Genomic DNA, 21567 nt, shown 5'->3' with positions numbered 1-21567 from the left:
CTTTTTCCAAAGCCTATTTTGTCTAACAGGCCAGGCTCAGGCTCCGTGAGAAGCCTATGAAGCCTGTCAGGCCGCCTGAGCCTGTGATGTTTTTTTTGAATATATGTATTTGGATTATGCAAAATATAGGTGTCGAACTCGAGACCTGCAGGCAGGTGACAAGAGAATAACTTCACCACCGCACCAGTGTACGCTGTTGTTACTTCGTGTGTATCATATTATATGATATTAAACCCAGTTAGGTAAATTGGCAAAACAATTATTTACTCCACAGCTCTCTTAGGTTTTCATTTTCCCCTCTCTTCAGTCTCCATTTTGATTTTCAACTTACGGCCGTCTTACCTCTCGGACTCTCAAATCTCAATCTCAGATTCAATCTCAGAGTCTCCAGTCTCCTACTTCAGTCTCAAACTCCACGATTTGTGCTCGTGCTTGTTGGCGGTGCTCAATCTCTCAGCATCGGTGTGAAGTTCACTTGGTCTCCTACCTCTCTTCAGTCTTCATGGCTTGTGCTCTCCAGTCTCCATATCCTCGGTGGCATCGACTCCTAAGCCCAAGCCACAGCATCGGCGGCGTCGAGTCATTCTCCTCCTCAGTCCTCACAAGCGACATCAACCGGTCAGAGCTTGAACTATATGACCTCGCAAGACACAGCATCGCCGTCGCCGACTTTTCCTCATCAGTCCTCAGTGCTCATCTAGCCAGGTAAGCTTCCTAGATCCTTCAAAATTAATTGGTTTTGTGACTTTGTCTAACCCATCTTCCTCATCTCCCCATTTTCGCCTCAAAAACATCAGATTCCTTCTTCAGACGCCACCTTCATTCATTTGTCTCTCATCAATCGGCCGCCATAATCCACCAAACCACCATCCCTTGTTGCTCATCATTTGGCTGCCACCTTCATTCACTTGATGCATCCTTTTTTTTTTTTCCTTTTTTTTATATGCATCCTTCATTCATTTATATGCTACCACAAAATTACAAAGGAAAAAAAAACTGTTAGAGGGGTGAAAATGCTGTTAAAATTTTCTGGGTTGGCAACAATGATGAAGAAGATAGAGTTGGTGCTTTTAGAGTTGACATAGTTTTTTCTTTTAATGTTATGTGCTACTATTGATACACGATTAGTCTTTAATGTTGTTGCATTTGGTATATTCTTGTTGATTAATAACATTATCTCAACTTGTATTTTAAGTGATTTTGGACTGTGATTTTATTTGAGTTTATTTAGTTATTGGTCTCTCCATGCTTGGCAACTCTGTTTCAAATCATTAGTGCCTGTTTCGGCCTGTTTAAAGACATGGGCTTGTATTTTGTTAATGCCTATTTTCAGCTTATGTTTGTTTTAAAAACTACAGGCCTTTTAACAGGCTTCAGGCCAGGCCACGCTTTTGTATAGGCCAGGCTTAGGCTAAAAAGAAAGCCTTTAACAGGTTACAGGCCAGGCTCAGGCCTATTTGTTACAAACCAGGCCTAGCCTGTTAAGGCGATAGCCTGGCCTGGCCTGTTTCCATCCCTACCTGGAAGGATGCAAAGTATGACTTATACTTTTTTCTTTATTTCTTTATTTCTTTTTCTTTTTTCAACTTTTCCAGCTGGTGTTGGGGGGACTACAAACTATTATGACTAATCCCAGTCAGAACTGTAGCTGCTAGTTGCATAAAATTTTAAGTTAAAGGAAGCAAGCAGGCAATTTTATAATTGCCATTTAAAAAAGAAAATAATAACGTTGTAACTTAGAAAACTGAAGGGATCGATGTCCTTCCTCAGGATGTACTAAACTTTTTAATATTTTAATACATTTCTCTTATTATAAAGAGGGAAAATAATTAGAAAAAATTTCTAAAAAAAGACAGTTGAATTTTAAAATTTTAAATAATAAATTACTATAAAAATATGTTGTTAGTTTTTTTAGATGTAATTTTTTTTATAAATATAATAACCAATATTAATTTAAAATTTTAAAATTTAATAATCTTTTTTTTTTTATAGATTTTCTCAAATATTCAAGGAATCGTCCAAAAAAAATGGGTATTGGTGGGAGACGTGGAGAATTAGAGGCCTAGTAGTCAATAGAAAAAGACAGAATGAATTGATATTATTGAAGTTCTAGTTAATTTGGGTTGAGTGTGACACGACAGAATTTCATATCCAGCAAAGGGATACGCATCTGTTGATGCGTATCTGACGAGGAGGAAGAAGAAAGCCCAAGCTAAAAGAAGCAAAACTTGAGAACTGAGAAGCTACAGATGTTGCATCCGGATTGGTGGTGAAAAAATAGTTTATTTTTAATTTGACTTTTATAAAAGTAAGATTGGGTAAAAGTTAAATTGGGTAAGGTGAATTGTATTTGGATTAGAGTTTAAAAAATTAGTTTGTAAAAGTGATATTAGTAAAAAATTGTTTGGATTATGATTGAATAAAAGTAAGTTTGTTTGTAAAATTATCAAAATGGATATGAGTTTTAATAAATAATGAAATATGATTAAAAAAAATGATTTTACATAATACAATGAATTTAAATTAATTTAATATGAAGAAGTGAAATTTAAGGAGTGAATTAAATTTTAAAACTTCAGAGAAATCATAAAAAGTATTTTAAATATAAAGTGAAACATGATTAAAAATAAATTTACATAATACAATGAATTTAAATTAATTTAATATAAAGAAGTGAAATTTAATGAGTGAATTAAATTTGAAAAATTAGAGAAATAAAAAAATTATTGCAAATATAAAACGAAACATAATTTGAATGAAAAAAAATGTTTTGAACCCTAGTTTATTGTATTGTGACAAGTGAAATGAAATAATATCACATAATTAATTAACTGATAAACTATGGATAATTTGGTTTCTAATCGCATCACGGACGCGATTCATATGAGATGAAGACTATGATGTTACATTTGAAGATGATGGTTGACCAACTTCAGTCTAATCATGTTCACTAAGTATATTACCATTTTCAGCTTCTACGAAAACGGTGTTAGAGCTTGAATGTCTCCTTATAAGGTTATGAATGGCCATTGTTGCACAAACCGTGTACACTTGAGTTTGAAAGTCGTAACTACACATATTTCATAAGATTTGTAATATATTCTTCCAAACACTAAATGTTCTTTCTATTATGCATCTTAAACTGGAATGATAATAATTGAAGGTTTTGTCACTATTTCAAAATCCTACTTGTCGTCAGAATTTTGGAAGGTGGTAGCGCTCATATCTGTATAGACTATGGTATCCATTTGGTGCTGGATATCCTGCATCAACTAAGTAATATTTCCCTAATAATTTGTGAAACAATTTGTGACATTGTGAAATGAATAAAAATATAAAATAATTAAAAATTAGCTTAATTGAAAACTTATAAATATATACCTGGAGGTGGATGAGGGAAATTTAGAGATGAATTTGTAATAGCATTGTCAAATACATGAGTATCATGTGCGGATCCCTCCCATCCTGCCAATACAAAAGTGAAACACATATTCCCATCACTTGCAGCTATGACATTTTGTATTAGAATTCCCTTTCTGCCAATAAATTTGTCTCGTTTTGCAGTAGGGACAACACACGGTATATGAGTGCCATCAATTGTTCCAATTGCGTCCTTAAAAAAATGGATACTGATGTGGATGATTCTCAATTTTTCTATGGGTTGTAGGATCTACAGGTCGAATAAGTCTACTTGATAGATTAAGGCAAGCTTGTAGTACATTATGAAACAGTCTACTTACAGTTTCCCCTAAACGTTGAAATCGTTCTAGGATCATTCTATTGTATTGTCCATGTGCAACCGTGTTTAAAAACATCGTGACCATTTCTTCAATTCCTACATACTTAGACTTGCGTAAACCATGTTCCTCCAATTTAGCACATAAGAGGTGGAAAACACATTTATCTACTCTAAACATTTTATAACATCAATCATTGTGACTTGCCAAAATACCTTGCACCCATAAATTTCCTATCTGCTAAGCAAGGCTGTTGAAATATATACATTTCACAATAATGACCCGCCAATGTATCTACTACTTCATATTGTGTAAATTCATTATTAATCATGGATAATCATGTTGAATGGTCATCTACATTCCCTTCATTCCACAATGAATCGTTATTCCAATTCTCCAAAGTATCTTCATTCCATGGTGAATCATCATTCCAATTGGCCATTATATAATTAACCCTATAACTGTGATCAGAAGAAAGTGTAAGCATTATAATAAGGAAGTAAATATTTTTCATACTGTAAACAGATAACCCAAACACATAAATGACAAGTAGAAATTAGCAAATATATTACATACTCATTAATTAAGTTCCTACAACAGGCCACTTCAGTTCATGCTAAAACAGAAATCAGTTCAAGTTAACAAGTACAATAGCAATAGTGAAATAAGTAAGTCCTAAACTGTAGATCCCTTCCATGTGTCTGGGTCTTGTGCTGCTGGTATCAACCACACCAACAACTTGCGTTTATTATGCTTAAGTGTCAAATAAGCTCACCTAGCCCACGTCAACTGCGTAAGCATTTTAGCACATGCATAATATAGTTGATCGTCATCATTAAGTTCTTTAAGGTCAGCTAGGTGTGCCAAAACCTTGTCAACTGAATGCGGATCATCATTAAATGTTGCTGCTCGCTACTCAGAAGTAGCTACGATAACATTGAGCCTATCAGCAATTTTAGTAGAGGCAGTAACTTTTTTTTTCCTTGTTTGCATTAGACGTCTCACCTTTCTTCCTTTTTCCATAGCTTCCTGAACCACTGGTCCACTACTCGCAGGGTTGTTTATGTTACAACCGGCTAAGTCATATGTTACCCCTGTATTGGCTATCGACCTAACACCAAAATTTTCATTCTCACTATCCCCTGACCCTTCCTCTTGGTCCAGCCCGAGTCTATAAACATCCTCCTCCTCTTCTGTGTCAACCTGTGGAGCAGGTGCCTGCTGAGGCTGTGAGGCTGATGGTACGTACATATAGTCTCCCGAAGCTATAACATCTTTGAATACTTTCATCAAATCTGATGCGAACATCAACCCCTGATGCCTAAATTTCTTGAAATTGGGGTTTACCTATATTAACATAATTAGGCAGAACTAAGCAATGTTTGAAGTGATATTCAAAATTAAAACTCAACCAACGCAAATAGTTACCAGTAATTTTCGTTGCCACCACTCATCAAGACCAACACCTTATTTGTGGTTGTATCATAACCAATACTAGTCTCTCCAGACATCAGTGGTTCCCACAACTTCCAATCTTTTCTTCATATGTCAAATCTATTCTTCAGTTGTTTCCTGTCATAATTTTTCCCGTCCCTTTCCTTAAAATTCTTTTCAATTTTACTCTAACCGGGCTTTGTAAACGATGTTCCTTGATGTTCCTTTTGTAGTATTTGCTTGACACAAACATTGATTAGAATTTTAGCTGTGTAAGGATTCCATGTCGCTTTTCCTCTATCATTATCCATTTCTCTATGAAAAATAATCAAGATAAGACTACCTGAAGCAAGCAAAGTCCAAAAAAATGTTTAAATAAAAGCTATATTATGTAAGAAATACATTGTATCCAAACAAAAATATATGTTATTTGCATAGTCTTCTCACCTAAATTACAAAAGAAATCCTAAGACATAAATAATCTCAAATATTGCGTGTTATTTTCCTCATATTATTATACATGGTTTTGTTATCAAAATTTCAAATATTATTATCAAGTAATAAAATATACCTTTTAACATAGCGTGCCCACCTCAATTTCAATGTGTAATTTTTTTTTCCAAATTTTTAGAAGTAAAAAAGGAAAGGTTTGCAAATTATTTGAACACAGCCGCAAAAACAACATCAACTTTGGTTTTAATTTTATATATGATATTGATAAATTTATATTAATATCAATTGATGATTCACATTGATGATGATTGTTAAAATTTTTATTTATTTAAATTATGTAAAATCCCAATTTCTCCCATTGAATTTTATATTTCTTATTTCATTCTATTGTTTTAAAGGTTAAAAAAAAAGCCTCTTCTACTAATAGTACCTAACTCAAATTTAGTCAAATTTGAACCAAATTTCTCACTTAAATGAAAGTACATTTGAACCAAATTTGGCTACTCCTCTTTCCACATAGATTTATAATTTTATTACCCCACCTGAATAGCAACTGAATGATCAGTATACAATATACATCTCTAGATTAAACAAAAAAACCCAGAATAATAAAACAAAATCCAATCACATATACACTATCACATCTCCAGAATGATCATCACAGTATGACACTGATGACAAATAACCCAGGATACAATATACAACACCAAATTTGTAGCTTAGAATGTCAACTATCTAGCCATATATAGATTGATCCTTCAACAGACAGTTAAATGCATTAATCCAATGAATTAATCCAATGCATTAATCCACCAATTAAACATGTGGGAGAAGATGATTAAACCGAGTATATGGCGAAGCAATTCAAGCAACTACCGATCAGAGAAAGAAACAGAGCACCACAAAAAATAGAAGGAAAAAAAAGAGCAGATTGCATACGAAACACGACCAGGATGAAAGAGAACGGTTGAACCAGAAATGGGTTACATTTTCAAGCTTCCACCGGTGACGAGAATGACATCATTCACGGAGAGTAGGGACAACGGTAAATTTCAGGCAAGAATAGGGGATCAAAACTGTTAACCACATTAGCTAACGCATAGATCAATGCACACACAACTCTAGATGTTTAGGTCAATCACATTTTCCTCCATATTCACCGAGTCCAACAGAAAAAGTAAGACAAAAAAAAAACCGGCTAACCTGTAACAGATCAGACCACCCAAAGGCTGCCGAGGCAGATCCGACAATGTATTGTACTGGGACGCTAAGATCTCCATGCACAACTCACATGCACCAGCAAATGAGGGCAACCTCGGTTGGAGACAGCGATAGCAGCTCGAACAAGGCAATAGCTTCGAAGTTGTGATGAAGGAACAGGCTCTAGCAGGCCACGCACACCTCACACCTAACATGATGACCTTAAGCCGGAGGCGCGATAGAGCTCATGATGACCAGCAATGGAGCTGCTGGGGAGGAGGTGATGGAGTTCGTTGGGCGGCAGAAGAGATGAGTCATGGGTAATGACTAATGAGAGCTTTGGTAATAAAAACGAAAGTGAATAATGAGGGAATAACGGCAGAAGTGAGAGAAAAATAAAGAGGGGAATAAATTCTGACATACCACCACACAACGGTCCAATAACTGAATAAGCTCTTCAAATAAGCTCCTCCTTCTGGCTTAATTTGAAACGCATGGTGATCCAGCTTATAAAAGACAAGCCCAATACATCATAAGCCCTCCAAAATATGATATGATTTTTCAATCGTGCTTCTGCCCCAAATAAGCTACTTATGGGCCAAATTAAGCCCTCCCAAACAGGCAGGTTATTGGAACAAAAGTGTTATGGAGTATTTGGAAATACCCAAAAGTATTTTTAAAAGGTATTTTTTGGCAAATCAAAATAGACTTCTTCGTATATTTCTTTCGTATATCGTAAAATCACTTTTAAAATTATGGTTTGGTTTCTACTCAAACACCATCTTAGAAATTAAAAAAATATTAGCTGTTTTCGTTAAAAGACTAGCGTTGGTTGTTATCGGAAAAGGAAGGCATTGTCGTTTTTCTCAGCACTTTTAAAGTAATGTCTAGTTAGGAAAAAAATTCTGAATAATCATAACTCCTTAAAAAAATTTCATTTTAGATCACTGTAACTAATTAATATTAGTTAACTCTCAAAACCTTTTAAAATTTCATTCAATCCTGAAACTAAAATAAAATTAAAATTTAAGGATAAAATTACAATAATACCCTTTTCTATTTTTTAAAAATATATATATTAATTGTCATCAGAGCTTCGGTGGCCAGTGGATTTTTTTTTTATATTTCACAACCTCAAATACAAGCGTTTATAATTTTTGTGAATCATAGAATTCGGATTGTAAGTTACTGAATTTTTATTGTAAATCGTTTAATTTCACTTATTCATTCACACTTAAATACTTACATCTGGGGATGTGAGTTCCCTTATGTTTCTTGTGAATAGTCAAATTTTGGTTGTAAATCATTGAATTTTTGTTATAAACATTTGAATTTCACTTTCTCATTCACACCCAAACACTTACATTTGAGGTTATGAATTTCATCATTTTATTTGTAAATCACGAATTTTTATTGTAAATTACTAAATTTTATTTGTAAATTATTGAATTTCAATCGTTCACTTATATTTGGATACTTGCATTTGTATTATTATATACTAGCTCCGGTCCTAATTATAAGACTGTAAATGAGGTCTTATAATTTTATTTGTAAATTATTGAATTTCAATCATTCACTTATATTTGGATACTTGCATTTGTTTTATTATATACTAGCTCCGGTCCTAATTATAAGACTGTAAATGAGGTCTTATAATTAGGACCAGAGATAGTATATATATTTTTTTGCACCATATGACTAAATGATTTGATTAGCTTGGTGGTCACATTATTTTTGGTACGGTATGCCAAAAGGTCACAGGTTCAAAACTCCCCTTGGCCATCCTTTTTTTTAAAAAAAAAAATCCTCTAGCCACTAGAGCTCTGATCTTCGGTTTTGGCCACCTGAGTACTAGTGGCTGGAGTTCCGTTGACAATTAATATTTATTTTTTAAAAAATAAAATGAAAGAGTATTATTTAATTTTATTTTGGTCTAAGAGAGTTGACTGAAATTTTAAAATATTTTGAATGTTGATTGATATTAATTAGTTACAGTGGTCCAAAAATAAAATCTTCCCTAACTCCTTCGTTGAGATACTTAAAGCCAAAAATGACCCTTAACTCATCAATAATTAATACTACCATGATTTAAGATTTAAGAGGATATTTTAAAGAAATTAACACTTATTTTTGATAAATGACTAATTTAATTTTTTTTAATCTACTTAAATTAGTTAAATAAATTTTGTATTAAGAAAGAGAAACTAGTATTACTATTACTACACACGTCCCAACTGGCAAGGGAGTGCTTGATTTGAAAGGAGCAATTGTTAATTAGCATTATTATTGCATAGAAAATAGTTAGGCATCTCACGCAGATCCCAATGTCGTATAAGTCTAACCAAAAAAGATATTCTATGAAAGGAACAAAACCTAAGCCCCAGTAATAGTGTCTGCCGCTCACATGTCGCACATCAAATATCTCCCACTCGCGATTATTAAACAAACCCCAAAAAGCAGACGAAAGGAGAAAAGGAACGATCCAATGCCCAGTAATATAACTCCTTAATCATAAATATATTCACGCAGAAACACACACACATATATATAAGATACATACATGTAGCAGTAGATACGTAATAGTTCTTCAAGTACTAAATATAAGAACTTATTTTATAATATAAATTACAAATATAATAGATTTTATATTAAGTACCGAAAAAGCATATATGTTTAACATAAATATATACACACAAATACCCACAACAAAGCCCTTAGTTTGAAGTTGCTAAAAGGGCTTGTGACTGTTTCTCATAACGAAAACCCTTAGCCATGGAATCATCAGCAGACCAAACAAAAATCCCATGAAGCTTTTGTTCACTCTTAAGCCTATGACAAGCTGTGAAGAATCCACCTTCTGGACTTAACCCTCCACTTCCATTACTTATAAAACTCACCAAAACCTTCCCTCCTTCATAGTTCTTGCTCTGTGTGTTGAAGTAATCAATGAACTGAGACACGCTCGTTCCTTTGTCATACGCATAGAATTGAAAGTTGACGTAGTCTATGAGGTTCCCATACTTGTTCCATAGTGCTTTGTAATGGCTCTGAACTTGGGGGTCGTCGTATGGAGCGATGGAAGCGAACTTGATGACGCCATTATTCTTTAGGGTTTTGATTAGGCGTCCGATGCACTCAGAGAAAGTGTTGGGATCTGATTTGAAGTGCTCGTAGTCGATGTCGATCCCATCTAGGTTGTACGGTTTGATTATGTTTGTGAGTGATGAAACTGCGTTGGAAACCCATGAATCAATGGAAGATGGGTCGAAGTATGCATGACCACCTCCGACGCTGTCTCCTCCCAGACTCACAGCCACCTGAAGCAAATCAATACACACACACATATATACAATACACACGCACCACAATTGATTTGATGTTCATACTATAGTACTCCTCCAGTCTTTAATATAGGATCCAATTCTTGAGTTGATTTTGGTCCTAAATATAAGACCCATTTATTATATTTATTAATTTTCTCTAAATTACCCATATGGATATTCCCTCAATCATAATCAAGTAGAAGAGGGAGAGAAGATACTAAGAAAGATAATTATGGTGTTTTAAGAAAAATGTGTCACTTTTCTTATAATTAACTAATTTACCTAACTTTCTTAATCTAATCAAATTAATTAAATGGGTCTTATATTAATGACCGGAGGAGTAATATAAAGTGATTTTACGTGTTATGTAAAGTACGTACCTTGACATTGGAATTCTGGCTTTTGATGGAAGAAACGTGGGAGGGATTAAGATTCTGAGTGTCCCAGAAAACGTTGAATTTGCCGTTGGTTGGAGAAGGAGAAGAGGAGGTATCATAGTCAATAACGAAAGAGAGAATGAAGTGAAACTCCACATTTGGGTTGATAGGGACATCGGAGAATTTGACATTGTTGAACTCAGCTCCTATGTATTCTCGAAAGATGCTTGTGGGGGAAGCTTGAGTTGATGCAATGAGGAAGAAGAAGAAAGCCTGAAGGAAGAAAAACTTAGAAACCTCCATGTCTTTTAATTAATGGAAGACACTGTGAGATTTCAGAATTAAACCGCTGGTATAGTACGAGTAAATGGCACAGTGGATATGTACTATATATAGATATTTTCAACTTAAAAAACGACTAATATAATAGTCAAATGATGGATTCCACAACCATTTGCTGTGTCTACGTTGAATTTTCTTTTGTTCTTTTTTTGGGGGGGGGGGGGGAACAGACAAAATTATTGACATTCATCAATCAAGTGCCGTCTCGGTGCATCTATTTGAGGATGTATGTTTGGTATGTTTCTTTCTTTGCGATCATTCAAATATTTTATATAAAATTTTTGTACTTCTTGATATAAATATATAATTTTTTTAATAAATGAATTATATTCATATTTTCACCTTATCGTTGAACATCAGATTGGGTGCTCATTATCATTAGCTTATGGGTTTAAGGTCAAACAGGTAGAATTGATTTGGCTGAAACGGCAATGCTTGGGCGTTTAATGTTTGGCAGGCACATTATACAATACAAAGCATAGATTTTGAACAAGAATGATGATTTGGATGAGTATTATTATAAACCCTTCAGATTTGACTAAAAAGATGGGCTACCTTGTAGGTTAAACAAAATTAACCTTAACCCAAGGTTATGTGAACCCAGCCCAGTCAATTTTTTTTTGTTAAGTGGGCCATTCACCAAGTTAGGCCCTGATTTCTATCGCTTCAAAGTGGCAATGTTGTTTTTCTTTTTCCTTTTCCTTTTTGTATATTTTTGGTAATTCCTTTTTATGTTCCTAACCTATGAGGTGGATGAATAGATGATGATAGTAGAGAGAACAACAAATATAATGTCAAAATAACTTAAATAAATGCAAGTAAACAAGTAAAACAAAAAACCAACAGAAAGCAATTAATATTTCATTATTAGTGACATAAATATCTCTTCTCATGCAGTGATTATACTACTCTCTTCTCATCTTTTTCTCATATCATCATTTATGTCATTGCTAGTATTTCTTTCTCTTATTTTCTCCCTTGTTAGATAAGAACATACTTAAAAATAAAAGTTCAATTTTATATATCTATTGCTTTTAAATAATTTTAATTATTTTCTTAGACTGCACGATTTAGTTAAAGGGATCTCATAAGAAAGAAAGGAGGGAGTATTGGTTAATTATATACATGTTTCTGGAAGCCGGATGGGCAAAGTAATTAGATTACACTTGATCATGTATGTCTCTAGATCTAGTACTTTGAGTGGCATACAAGCAAAATAAAGTGAGTGTGTATAATAACGAACATATTCCCCTAGACAAAGTAACTAGATCACTTGTAATTTATAGCTTCTAGACTGAAACACACTTTGCTGCACACTGTTACTTGCTTATAACCAGCTAATTAGAATCAGACAGGCGCCAAAATTAAAGTGAGAATGAATATCATCTTTTTGAATAGTTTCCCACTTTATTGCACCTACATATATGTGTGTACCCTTTAACTCCACTTCTCTGCTAAGCGTCTTTTCTTGCTTCAGATAGGGGCAGAATCCAAGCTTGCTTGCAAACTTGAACTGCAAATTTGTGAGGTTTCGATATAATACTCAAAAGTTATTTTGGGTATATTGATGATAATGCAGTAATGGATTCAACAAGAGATCAGTCCCTGAGATTCAGACTCAGCATTGCAATTCTATGTTTCTTCCTTGTCGCTTCCTCTATTGTCCTTCTTTGTGGTAAGTTTCACTGCGGTGCCAGTTTCGTCTTTTTTCAAAAAAAATTTGATGGGTTGTTATGCGTTCATTATATGATTTTGTTTGTTTAATTCCTGCATTTTTTAATTTCTGCGGGATCTAAAACTTTGTAATTGCTCTTGCACTCTATTGGTTTGCTCTTATTACGTGTATCTTTAAAATTAAGAACTTATATTCTCTCAAGTCAGTAGCAAGAGAAAAGTAGAAAGAAGATATCAGATTTTTTTCAAGAAAAATATATATATATATATATATAGGAAAAAAAGGAACGTATTGCATTAAAATTTCCCTTTTAAGAAAACCAAGTTTTCCATTTCTCTTAATATTCTTAAATTAACATAGATGTTCAGCATGCAAGCTCACTTCTTGAACTCCATGCAACGTACAGAACCTAGTTTTAGTTTAGTTCACGTCAATGAAGTTTATTTAGTGTTAATAAGCCTATAACAGCTTCTCTCTTCTTCATTCCTATGAAACTCTTGTCTTGATTCGCAGATACAAGAAGCCATGGTCAGATATTCTTAAACATCAAATTAAACCATAGAATCTCCTCCTCCAGCAAGCCATGGAAGAATCTGAAATCTCTCAAACACTTCTTAGACCCCAGAGACATTAACTCCCCATTATTCAGCTTTTCAAACTTTGATGATTCCTATGGCTCTCCTTCTTCTTCTTCTTCTGTATCACTACCTCCGTCCAGTTCACAGGCTCCTCAGCCAACCTCGTCTTCTTCTTCTCCATACTCTCCGGTGCTCACACCTCCAAGTCTCCCTGAATATTCCCCCATCTCGCACCCTCCTCCTCATGAGCATCACCCACCTCCCCCTCCCCAAAACTCTCAAAGCCCAAGCCCACATTCAAAGCACGGCCCAAGCCCACCAAAGACTCGCCCAAGCCCACCAATGGCTTATTCGCCTCCTAATGGTTACACACCTCCGCCGTCGGGCACAACCACATCGACTCCTCCCCCACCGCATAATAAAAAGCCGCAGTCTTCGGGTCACTGGTGTGTTGCGAAGCCTACTGTTCCTGACGCGATAATCAAACAGGCCATGGATTATGCGTGTGGGTCAGGTGCGGATTGCAAGGAGATTCAGCCTAATGGGCCGTGCTATGAGCCCAATTCGATGCTGGCCCATGCTTCGTATGCCTTCAACAGTTATTGGCAGAACAGGAAAGCGTCCGGAGGCACTTGTGATTTTGGAGGCACTGCTATGCTTGTCACCGTTGATCCGAGTAAGTGTTTTTTTTAAAAAAATTAAAAATTTGTTTATTTTTGGTAATATGTCATATCAATTATATATTTATTTATTTTAAATCAATAATGACGAGATGTTATCAAAATATCTAATATCTAATAATGATTCACATGGATGTTCATTGGTGCAGGTTTTGGGAAATGCCACTTCATGATGAACTAGCTACCTCAAGGCTTTTAGTCTTTTACAATGAAACTTGGTGGGACTTAAATAAATAAAATTCCAATTTATTATTTGCCCACACACATATCAATATATGTTGAGATTTTTTCATGTAACTTTCCATTTTGTTGCTGTACGTACATGCGCTGCTCTGTAATGCCCCTTGGAGTATTGATGGCTTTCCCCACTTTGCCCTTTTACTTTTTAGAGAATACTTTTTCTCCCCTTTCATATGGGTATTTTGCTATATTTCGTTTATGAGAAAATATTTCCAGAGATATAATTATCATGACTATAATACTCTCCCGGTCCTAAATATAAGACCCTTATACACACTTATATAAAGGTCTTATATTTAGAACAAGAAGAGTACTGTCTTTATTTATCTACCGTAGAACCAACAATGTTGCTGAATAAAGTAAAAAGAATTTACAGTTATGAAGCCAGAAGGGAAAAAAATTTACAACTCTAATTTCGCGAAATCTACGTTAAAAAGCCTTTTTCTTTCTTTGGTGTTTTCTGCTTTGTTCATTAATATATTTTAATTAGATATTGACTATTTAAAAAATTGATAAACATGTAAAATAACAACAAAGATATATAAAAACTTTTATTTAAAAGATAATAAAATTAATTTTAAAAATAATTACATTAAGATATGGGCAAATATCAGTGATAAGCATTGCCAAGCAAGACCAAGCACTAAAGAAGCAGCCAGAAAATGTATCAGTTACTGGCAATTGTCCTTAATTCTTTACCCAACTCACGCAGTTCATTTGCAGGGTGGGGGTATGAGAATAAGTGAAAACTTCAATAATTTTGCCCCTTCACTTTTCCGACTAAACAGTTCTTTAAACTCAGCAGCCTCTGATATATACAAAATCTCTAGCTATTGACGCAGGAAAGAGTCTTCCAGCTTGTTGCACCTCTTCAACACTAATTTTTTCAGCTTCCAGAAGCATCCTGATACTTTGGTATTGGGTTCATTATTCTGTTGTTCTCCCTTCTCTTCAACAAGTTCCTCCAATTCCTCACAGTCACTAATGCTCAAGAAACCTTACTCTGGTAGGCTATCATGGATGGGCAATCCAAAGGAAACAGAGACTTCAACTTTCCAAATAATCTCACCGTTAAACTTTTGAAGGTATTGAGGGTTCAACATTTTTCTGGGAATAGGACCTGGCCATAGCTCATGCCCAGAGTCCAGCTTAACCTCTTCTAAGTTCGGGAGGAGATCATACCGAATTTGTCAATTTGGGACAACCCAACCAATTGGGCAATTTTCCCCCCAATAAAACTGGGCGATTAAAAACTACTTTTTTCCTTTAATTTTCTAGAAATAATAAACAAAACACTTTCCTTAAAATCTTAACAAGCTTGTATTACTTACCTTCAAGTGAAAACTCTAAAAAAATTAGTCAGCGGCATAATTTGTATTTACAATATTAAAAAAAAAAAAAAAACAACAACTAACATGAAAGCTTTAGGTCTATCTGAGTTTGTTCTTCTTCTTCCACTTCCTCTACCTCTTCAGCAGAAACTTCTCCCTCTTTCTCTACAACTTCTTCAATATCAGTTTCAGTTTCTTCATCCTCCTCTACCTCTTCAACAGAAACCTCTCCTTCAACATCAGATTCTTCATCCACCACCACCTCATCATCATAATCATCATCATCATCTTCTTCTTCACTGTAAAAAATTTAGAATACTTGAAGCCAAAATCCAGCAGAGCATATAAGCTTCAATATGAAATCTTAGAACACATCGACTAATAAAACAAGAAAACAGTTGCATAATTGCTTCCGGAAGTTCATTTTTAAATTTCTCAGTTTGATGATTTCTAAACAGAATTGCTCTTCACTACTGCAAGATATTTTACCTAAGGACTAAAGTTTAAAATACGTGAAGTCAGAATCAAGTAGGGCATGCAAACTTCATGATGATCCACGTATTCCTTCAAACCAAATGCAGCTTGACACTGTAAAAGGTGCGCATTTAAAATGGCAGTTACCCGAATAAACCTTGAATAGTGAAGCTTTATATTTTCTTAGCTTGGAGTAATATTGATGAAATCCAAGAGAGAAGCAAAGTGAACTTTGGTTCCAGAACATTCCTTACAATTTCTAACAAAGAAAACGTCATACCCTCAATTTCTCTAAATATATACTCCTATAATCTGATGTTTTCTCTCCCAGTTTTCGGTCACAGGTGTGATTCCAAAAGCTGCAGGCTTCTACTTCTTTCATATGTACAAAATCTCGAGGTTTCATGTTAAACATACATGCATATGCTCCAACTATCCATTTCTTCAAGCGCCTGAGCCCTATCTTATTGGCATTTCGCATGTAGAATTCATTTTCCTTATCTAGCTGCTAATTTTGGCTGAACTTGACTCGACATTCTGGGAAGTCTCAGGTCAAGAACAAAATGAAAAGAAATAAAGAACAAAGGAAAGAGAGAAATATACCTGTTTAGAGAGTCTATCTCTTCCCTGGCCAGTGAATTCATTCTAATGTAGCCAGCTCCACAATCTACAACAGATCGTCACCAATAAAATTATCAAAAAAAAAAAAAGATGCAGCTTGATTAAATCTTAAAAACACAGAACCAAAAATCTTAAAAACACAGAACCAATGTCCAATAGTAAAAGGAACTAGAGGTTCGAAGGGGGGTACGCGATAGGAAATAACAATACATGGCAAATAGTCATTCATAGTCATGTGAATTATTTTATTAGAAAACAAACCAAGAAAAAAAATTACTCCTCCAATCCTTAACAGAGGACCTAATTGAAAAGTTGATATTGGTTCTAAATGTAAGACCTGATTTACATGTTTATCAATTTTTTCTCAAATGAACTTGGTAGGACAGTAGAAGGGGGAAGAGTTTTTAGAGAGAAAAGAAAAGAAGGTAGGGAAAGGGGAAAGGAGAATCTAGAACCAGCATCTGTAATTCTAGATGAGAGGGATAGCTTTCTGAATAATACTTCATATATTCCTCATAGTCCTTAAATGATAGGCTTATATAGTCAGCCTCCAAGTCAGCAACAACTACCAGATAACTCCTAAAAACTGAATAATAGTAAAAAGACATAACTGCATATAACTCCTACATATGGCATAATAGATAACTAACATAAAAACTACCTTTTGACCCCACTTTTCTTCCTAGAATAAAGCAGCTATGGACGCTGGTTCCTAACATTAACCCTGTTGATATTTCTCCAACAATAATCAAGTCGGAGAGAAAAGGAGGAAATTAAAGAAGATACTTAGGATGTTTTAACAAAAACATGCTCCTCCGGTAGTCCTTAATACAGTAGCTAATTAGGAAGTTGATGTTAGTCCTAAATATAAGACCTATTTCACATGTTTATCAATTTGTTTTCCAAATTAACCCTATTTATATTTTCCCAATAATAATCAAGTAGGACAGGAAGGAAGGGAATTAAGAAAGATACTTAGGATGTTTTAATGTTACCATTGAATCTTAGTTCCCTCACATTTAAAAACCGTACAAGTCCAAATAATTTAAGTTCTTTCCAATTGCCAAAATGGGGACAAAGCCCTCAAGAATGAGTATAAATGCCAATTAACGGCTCTGTAAATTATTGCATGCTAAAAAGTAATTAGATTAATGTGTAAAGTAGTAAATAACGTACAATCATATTCGTCCTTCTCGAGAAGCAGTCGCATCGTTAGCTCCCGAGCTTTAATCTCCTCCTCTTTATACTGCAAGAATGTCATACAAGTTACAATAGCTAACAATCAGCGTTCTCTTCTCCAAAAACAACTAACACTCTTTCAGTTACACAATTATTTGCAATTTATTATTATTTTTTTAAAAAAATTCTTAACTTTGTCATGCTCCTTTGAGAGATTCAGGGGGAAAATTTTACCTCATACGCTTGCTTCCATTTGAACGGAATATTGTTGTCTCTCATTTTCTCAATCACTCCATCGGTGTTACCAAAGCGCGCCTCATAAAATGTCCTCCACAATTTATCCGTTACCGAACTCAAATCTATTCCCTGCGAAACCTTATCAAAATAAACAATTCAATATTGTTGTTCCCAATCATAACTAGACTCCTCACATTTATTTAATAAGTCAATCTTACTTTAGTAGCCCCTTCCACATACTTTAACTGGTCCACAGAGCAGAGAGGCAACATCAAGTCGAGAAGATACTCGTCGATTTCACCAACATTTGCCAGACTCCATACATTATCGATCCATTTCTTGACACAGAGATCAACCAGTGATGGCACCATCTTTCTCCGAAAAATTTTCCCTGATATTCTCCAGTCACGCTCGCCCTTATCAATAATCATGATATAGCATTAACTACCAAAAAAACCTATTTATACGTAAAGTAGCGGAGACCATAACTAAGACCAACTAGTAACTCGGTTCACTAGGATTCCAAGCCAGCCCCATCATATTTAAAACCAACAGTACGGAAAAATATAAATACTGACATAAGAAAATCGCCAAGAATGAATGTTCTTCCACCTTTTTGCCGAAATCTCGGCTGCGAATGAAGAAATTAGCGGAAACCAGAGATTCCGAAAATCTTGAGAAAAGCAATTTCCAGCGATCGATCATAATGAGAAATAATTTCATCAAAGTTATCTTTCATAAACGCTGAATGCATTCAAGAAGGATAGATGATGAGCCAACCGCCTCTAGGCGGAGTGGCACCTAGTGTGTGCGTGTGTTGGTAATGTGCGGGTTCGATCCCGCCCCTCATGTAACCAAAAAAAAAAAAGGATAGATGATGAGGTGAGACTAGGAGCCGTATAATGACTGGAAGGAAGACGAAGATTTATACTTACAGAGTGGAATTTCTCAGAATCTCTATTAAGGAACGATCAGGGCACTGAGGAAGCCAGCGAAAGAAGCATGCAGTATATGGCGCCGGCCGGTTAGCTCCACAGGGAGTGTTTGAACATCGTCACTTTTTAAAGGAAAAGTGTATATTTTCTTACAAAAAATATTTTTAATTATTTACTTTTAAAATAGTTAATTTTAAATGATAATTTTTTGTAATAATAATGATTGATTTAAAAATTAAATTTAATATTATAACATTTAATAATGTTTTATCAATATTCAAGAGTTTAATATCATTATTTTTGTTAACTTTTTTAGGGTTCGAAAACTAAAAATTTACTTTTTAAAGTTAAGAAATCAAAATAAAATTTTATGTAAAATTAAAAGACCAAAAATATCATTTAGCTTTTTTAAAAATTATTTTTTCACAGATCAAAGCAAATTATTTATTATATATATATATATTGTAAATTTATTTTTAAAATCATGGTTTAATTTTAATCTAAATATCTCTATAGTTAAGAATGGGGATAAACAAAATGCTTTCTTAAGAAAGTGGGCATTTTTTTATTAAAATACCAGTAAAATTATTTATTGAGTCTATTTTTAAATTGTATTATCTTATAAGCACTGGCACACAATTTTTTTTTTGCTGAAATACAAAATATTTTTGACGAAAAACAAACTGGAAATTGGGAGCCAAATAATATTTTTCCAAAAAAGAAATCATATATAACTTAGTATGCTAAATGTTTTATAATATATTTTATTTCAAATATAAGTTTTTTTAACTTATTATATCTTACTAATTTTTTACCAGAATTATATCTTATTAATTATGATTGGGAAAAACTGTGATTAATTATAAAATTTCTTATAAATAAATAAATATGATCCATTGTAAAAGTATATATGTGTATAAAGTATTTAAATAAATATGATATTTTATAAGAGATAATATCATTCTTATAAAAGCACAATTAAAATAAATATTTAATTTTTCGCTGGTAAAATAATATTTAATTTTTCATATTTTTTGGTTATAATTTTAGTTATTAATTTTTCACATTTTAATTAAACATCTTTTGAAAAGATGTGAGTAAATTTAACCAAACCATGGTTTGGAGAATAGCTTTTGGAGAATAGATTTCGGAAAGAATAGATTTTTTGAAGAATAGATTTTGTGAAAAAGTGATTCTGGGAAGTGAGAGTGTTTGGATAGTTGTTACCAGAAGCACTTTTTACATATACAAATTACTAAAAAAGGCATAAGTTAATATGATAATTATAGAACAAATATATTTTATGATATATTTTAATTTAAAGGAATAAAATTGTTAATAATATATTTTTTATTAACATAATTAATAATACATAAGATAATATAATTAGGGTGTGTTTGGGTGATACCCCAAACCATGGTTTGGGGTGTCAATCACCCAAACACCCCCTCTAAAAACCAAAACCATGGTTTTGACTCCAAAACCATGGTTTTGGAAAAAGCAAAATTTTTTTGCTTTTGGAGAAAAAAGGGAGAGTGTGAGAGTCTATATGATATGTATCTTATTATTTTTTGATAAACATATTTTTTGATAAACATATTTAATCTTATATTTTATAAATATATATACACATTAATTATTTATTAATTATATTATCTTATGTATTATTAATTATGTTGGTAAAAAATATATTATTAACAATTTTATTCCTTCAAATTAAAATATATCATAAAATCTATTTTTTCTGTAATTATCATATTAACTTATGTCTTTTTTTAGTAATTTGTATATATAAAAAGTGCTTCTGATAACAACTATCCAAACACTCTCACTTCTCAGAATCACTTTTTTACAAAATCTATTCTTCACAGAATCTATTCTCTAGAATCACTTTTCCAAATCACGGTTTGGTTTCATCCAAACACACCCTTAATAAATAATTAATATGTATATATATTTATAAGATATAAGATTAAATATATTTATAAAAAAATATGTTTATAAAAAAAACAACAAGATACATATCTTATAGGCTCTCATACTCTCCTTTTTTTTTCAAAAACAAAAAATTTTTGCTTTTTCCAAAACCATAGTTTTGGTTTTTTTAAAGGTGTTTGGGTGATTTTTTCCAAACCATGGTTTGAGTTATCACCCAAACACCCCCTAATCGCGAAAGAGAAACCGGAAAACCCCACCCTTCTTTTTCATTTTGGACGAAGCTTTACTTATTTGTTATTACAGCTAAGAAACGCCTTTGGGCCCCAAAAAATCAAAAGGATCGGTGGGGCGCCCCTGTTATGAAAAGTTTATGACCGACCCTCTTGGGAAAAGTTAAAAACCCTGTACATTTAGTTCTTTATTTTCTATAAAGTTTTAATGTGATCTTTTAATTTTAAAAAATATATGTTAAGTTTTTTAATCTGAAAATCAATAGTCTTAAATAATGATTTTTTGTAACAATCATAAGTGTTTTGAAAATTAAACTTAATATGTTAGAATCTGACAATGTTTTATTAACATTCAAGATCTCAATATTATTATTTTTTTATTAACGGTTTTAAGGTAAAAGAGCTTAATATATACTTTTTAAAATTAAGGAACTATATTAAAATCTGTATAAAGATAAAAGACTAAAAATATATTTTAGTAAAAAAAAAAGTTAAAAACCCTAATCCATTTCCCATCCCTCGCTAATCTCTAGTATTTTTCTGGATGCAATTCTTTACATCTTACTTTGATATGATATGCTCC

The 21567-nt window shown here is 33.3% G+C and overlaps 3 protein-coding genes across 3 annotated transcripts; 1 reads left to right on the top strand and 2 right to left on the bottom strand.

The window, feature by feature from the left end:
* Positions 1 to 9538: 9538 nt before the first annotated feature.
* Positions 9539 to 10827, bottom strand: LOC114734982 (chitinase 2-like). Its single transcript, XM_028922634.1, has 2 exons — positions 10528 to 10827; positions 9539 to 10141 (listed from the first exon to the last, which is right to left on the bottom strand). Exons 1-2 carry the CDS (start codon positions 10825 to 10827, stop codon positions 9539 to 9541), a joined length of 903 nt encoding a protein of 300 aa, XP_028778467.1.
* Positions 10828 to 12344: 1517 nt separating this feature from the next.
* LOC114734987 (leucine-rich repeat extensin-like protein 3) lies at positions 12345 to 13997 on the top strand. Its single transcript, XM_028922638.1, has 3 exons — positions 12345 to 12541; positions 13055 to 13795; positions 13949 to 13997. The coding sequence occupies exons 1-3, from the start codon at positions 12448 to 12450 to the stop codon at positions 13978 to 13980; spliced, it is 867 nt and encodes a 288-aa protein (XP_028778471.1). The 5' UTR covers positions 12345 to 12447; the 3' UTR covers positions 13981 to 13997.
* Positions 13998 to 15449: 1452 nt separating this feature from the next.
* On the bottom strand, positions 15450 to 18510 carry LOC114734981 (probable DNA-directed RNA polymerase subunit delta). Its single transcript, XM_028922633.1, has 6 exons — positions 18494 to 18510; positions 18100 to 18297; positions 17879 to 18019; positions 17642 to 17711; positions 16448 to 16511; positions 15450 to 15669 (listed from the first exon to the last, which is right to left on the bottom strand). Exons 2-6 carry the CDS (start codon positions 18250 to 18252, stop codon positions 15450 to 15452), a joined length of 648 nt encoding a protein of 215 aa, XP_028778466.1. The 5' UTR covers positions 18253 to 18297; positions 18494 to 18510.
* Between the last annotated feature and the right edge of the window lie 3057 nt (positions 18511 to 21567).

Source organism: Neltuma alba, unplaced genomic scaffold (genome assembly GCF_004799145.2).
Source record: "Neltuma alba isolate B1F8T4 unplaced genomic scaffold, ASM479914v2 tig00013166_pilon, whole genome shotgun sequence".
In the NCBI taxonomy this organism is placed as follows: Eukaryota; Viridiplantae; Streptophyta; class Magnoliopsida; order Fabales; family Fabaceae; genus Neltuma; species Neltuma alba.
This window is presented reverse-complemented; position numbering and strand designations above follow the sequence as displayed.

Bases quoted from the DNA above. Each gene is read 5' to 3' on its own strand.
- LOC114734987 (XM_028922638.1), top strand. From the start codon at position 12,448: ATGGATTCAACAAGAGATCAGTCCCTGAGATTCAGACTCAGCATTGCA. The intron at 12,542-13,054 runs GTAAGTTTCACT...CTTGATTCGCAG, and splicing joins CTCTATTGTCCTTCTTTGTG to ATACAAGAAGCCATGGTCAG. The intron at 13,796-13,948 runs GTAAGTGTTTTT...TCATTGGTGCAG, and splicing joins GCTTGTCACCGTTGATCCGA to GTTTTGGGAAATGCCACTTC.
- LOC114734982 (XM_028922634.1), bottom strand. From the start codon at position 10,827: ATGGAGGTTTCTAAGTTTTTCTTCCTTCAGGCTTTCTTCTTCTTCCTC. The intron at 10,142-10,527 runs GTACGTACTTTA...GATTTGCTTCAG, and splicing joins GCCAGAATTCCAATGTCAAG to GTGGCTGTGAGTCTGGGAGG.
- LOC114734981 (XM_028922633.1), bottom strand. From the start codon at position 18,252: ATGGTGCCATCACTGGTTGATCTCTGTGTCAAGAAATGGATCGATAAT. The intron at 18,020-18,099 runs GTAAGATTGACT...TATTTTGATAAG, and splicing joins ATGTGGAAGGGGCTACTAAA to GTTTCGCAGGGAATAGATTT. The intron at 15,670-16,447 runs GTATATTTCTCT...AATTTTTTACAG, and splicing joins GAGATAGACTCTCTAAACAG to TGAAGAAGAAGATGATGATG.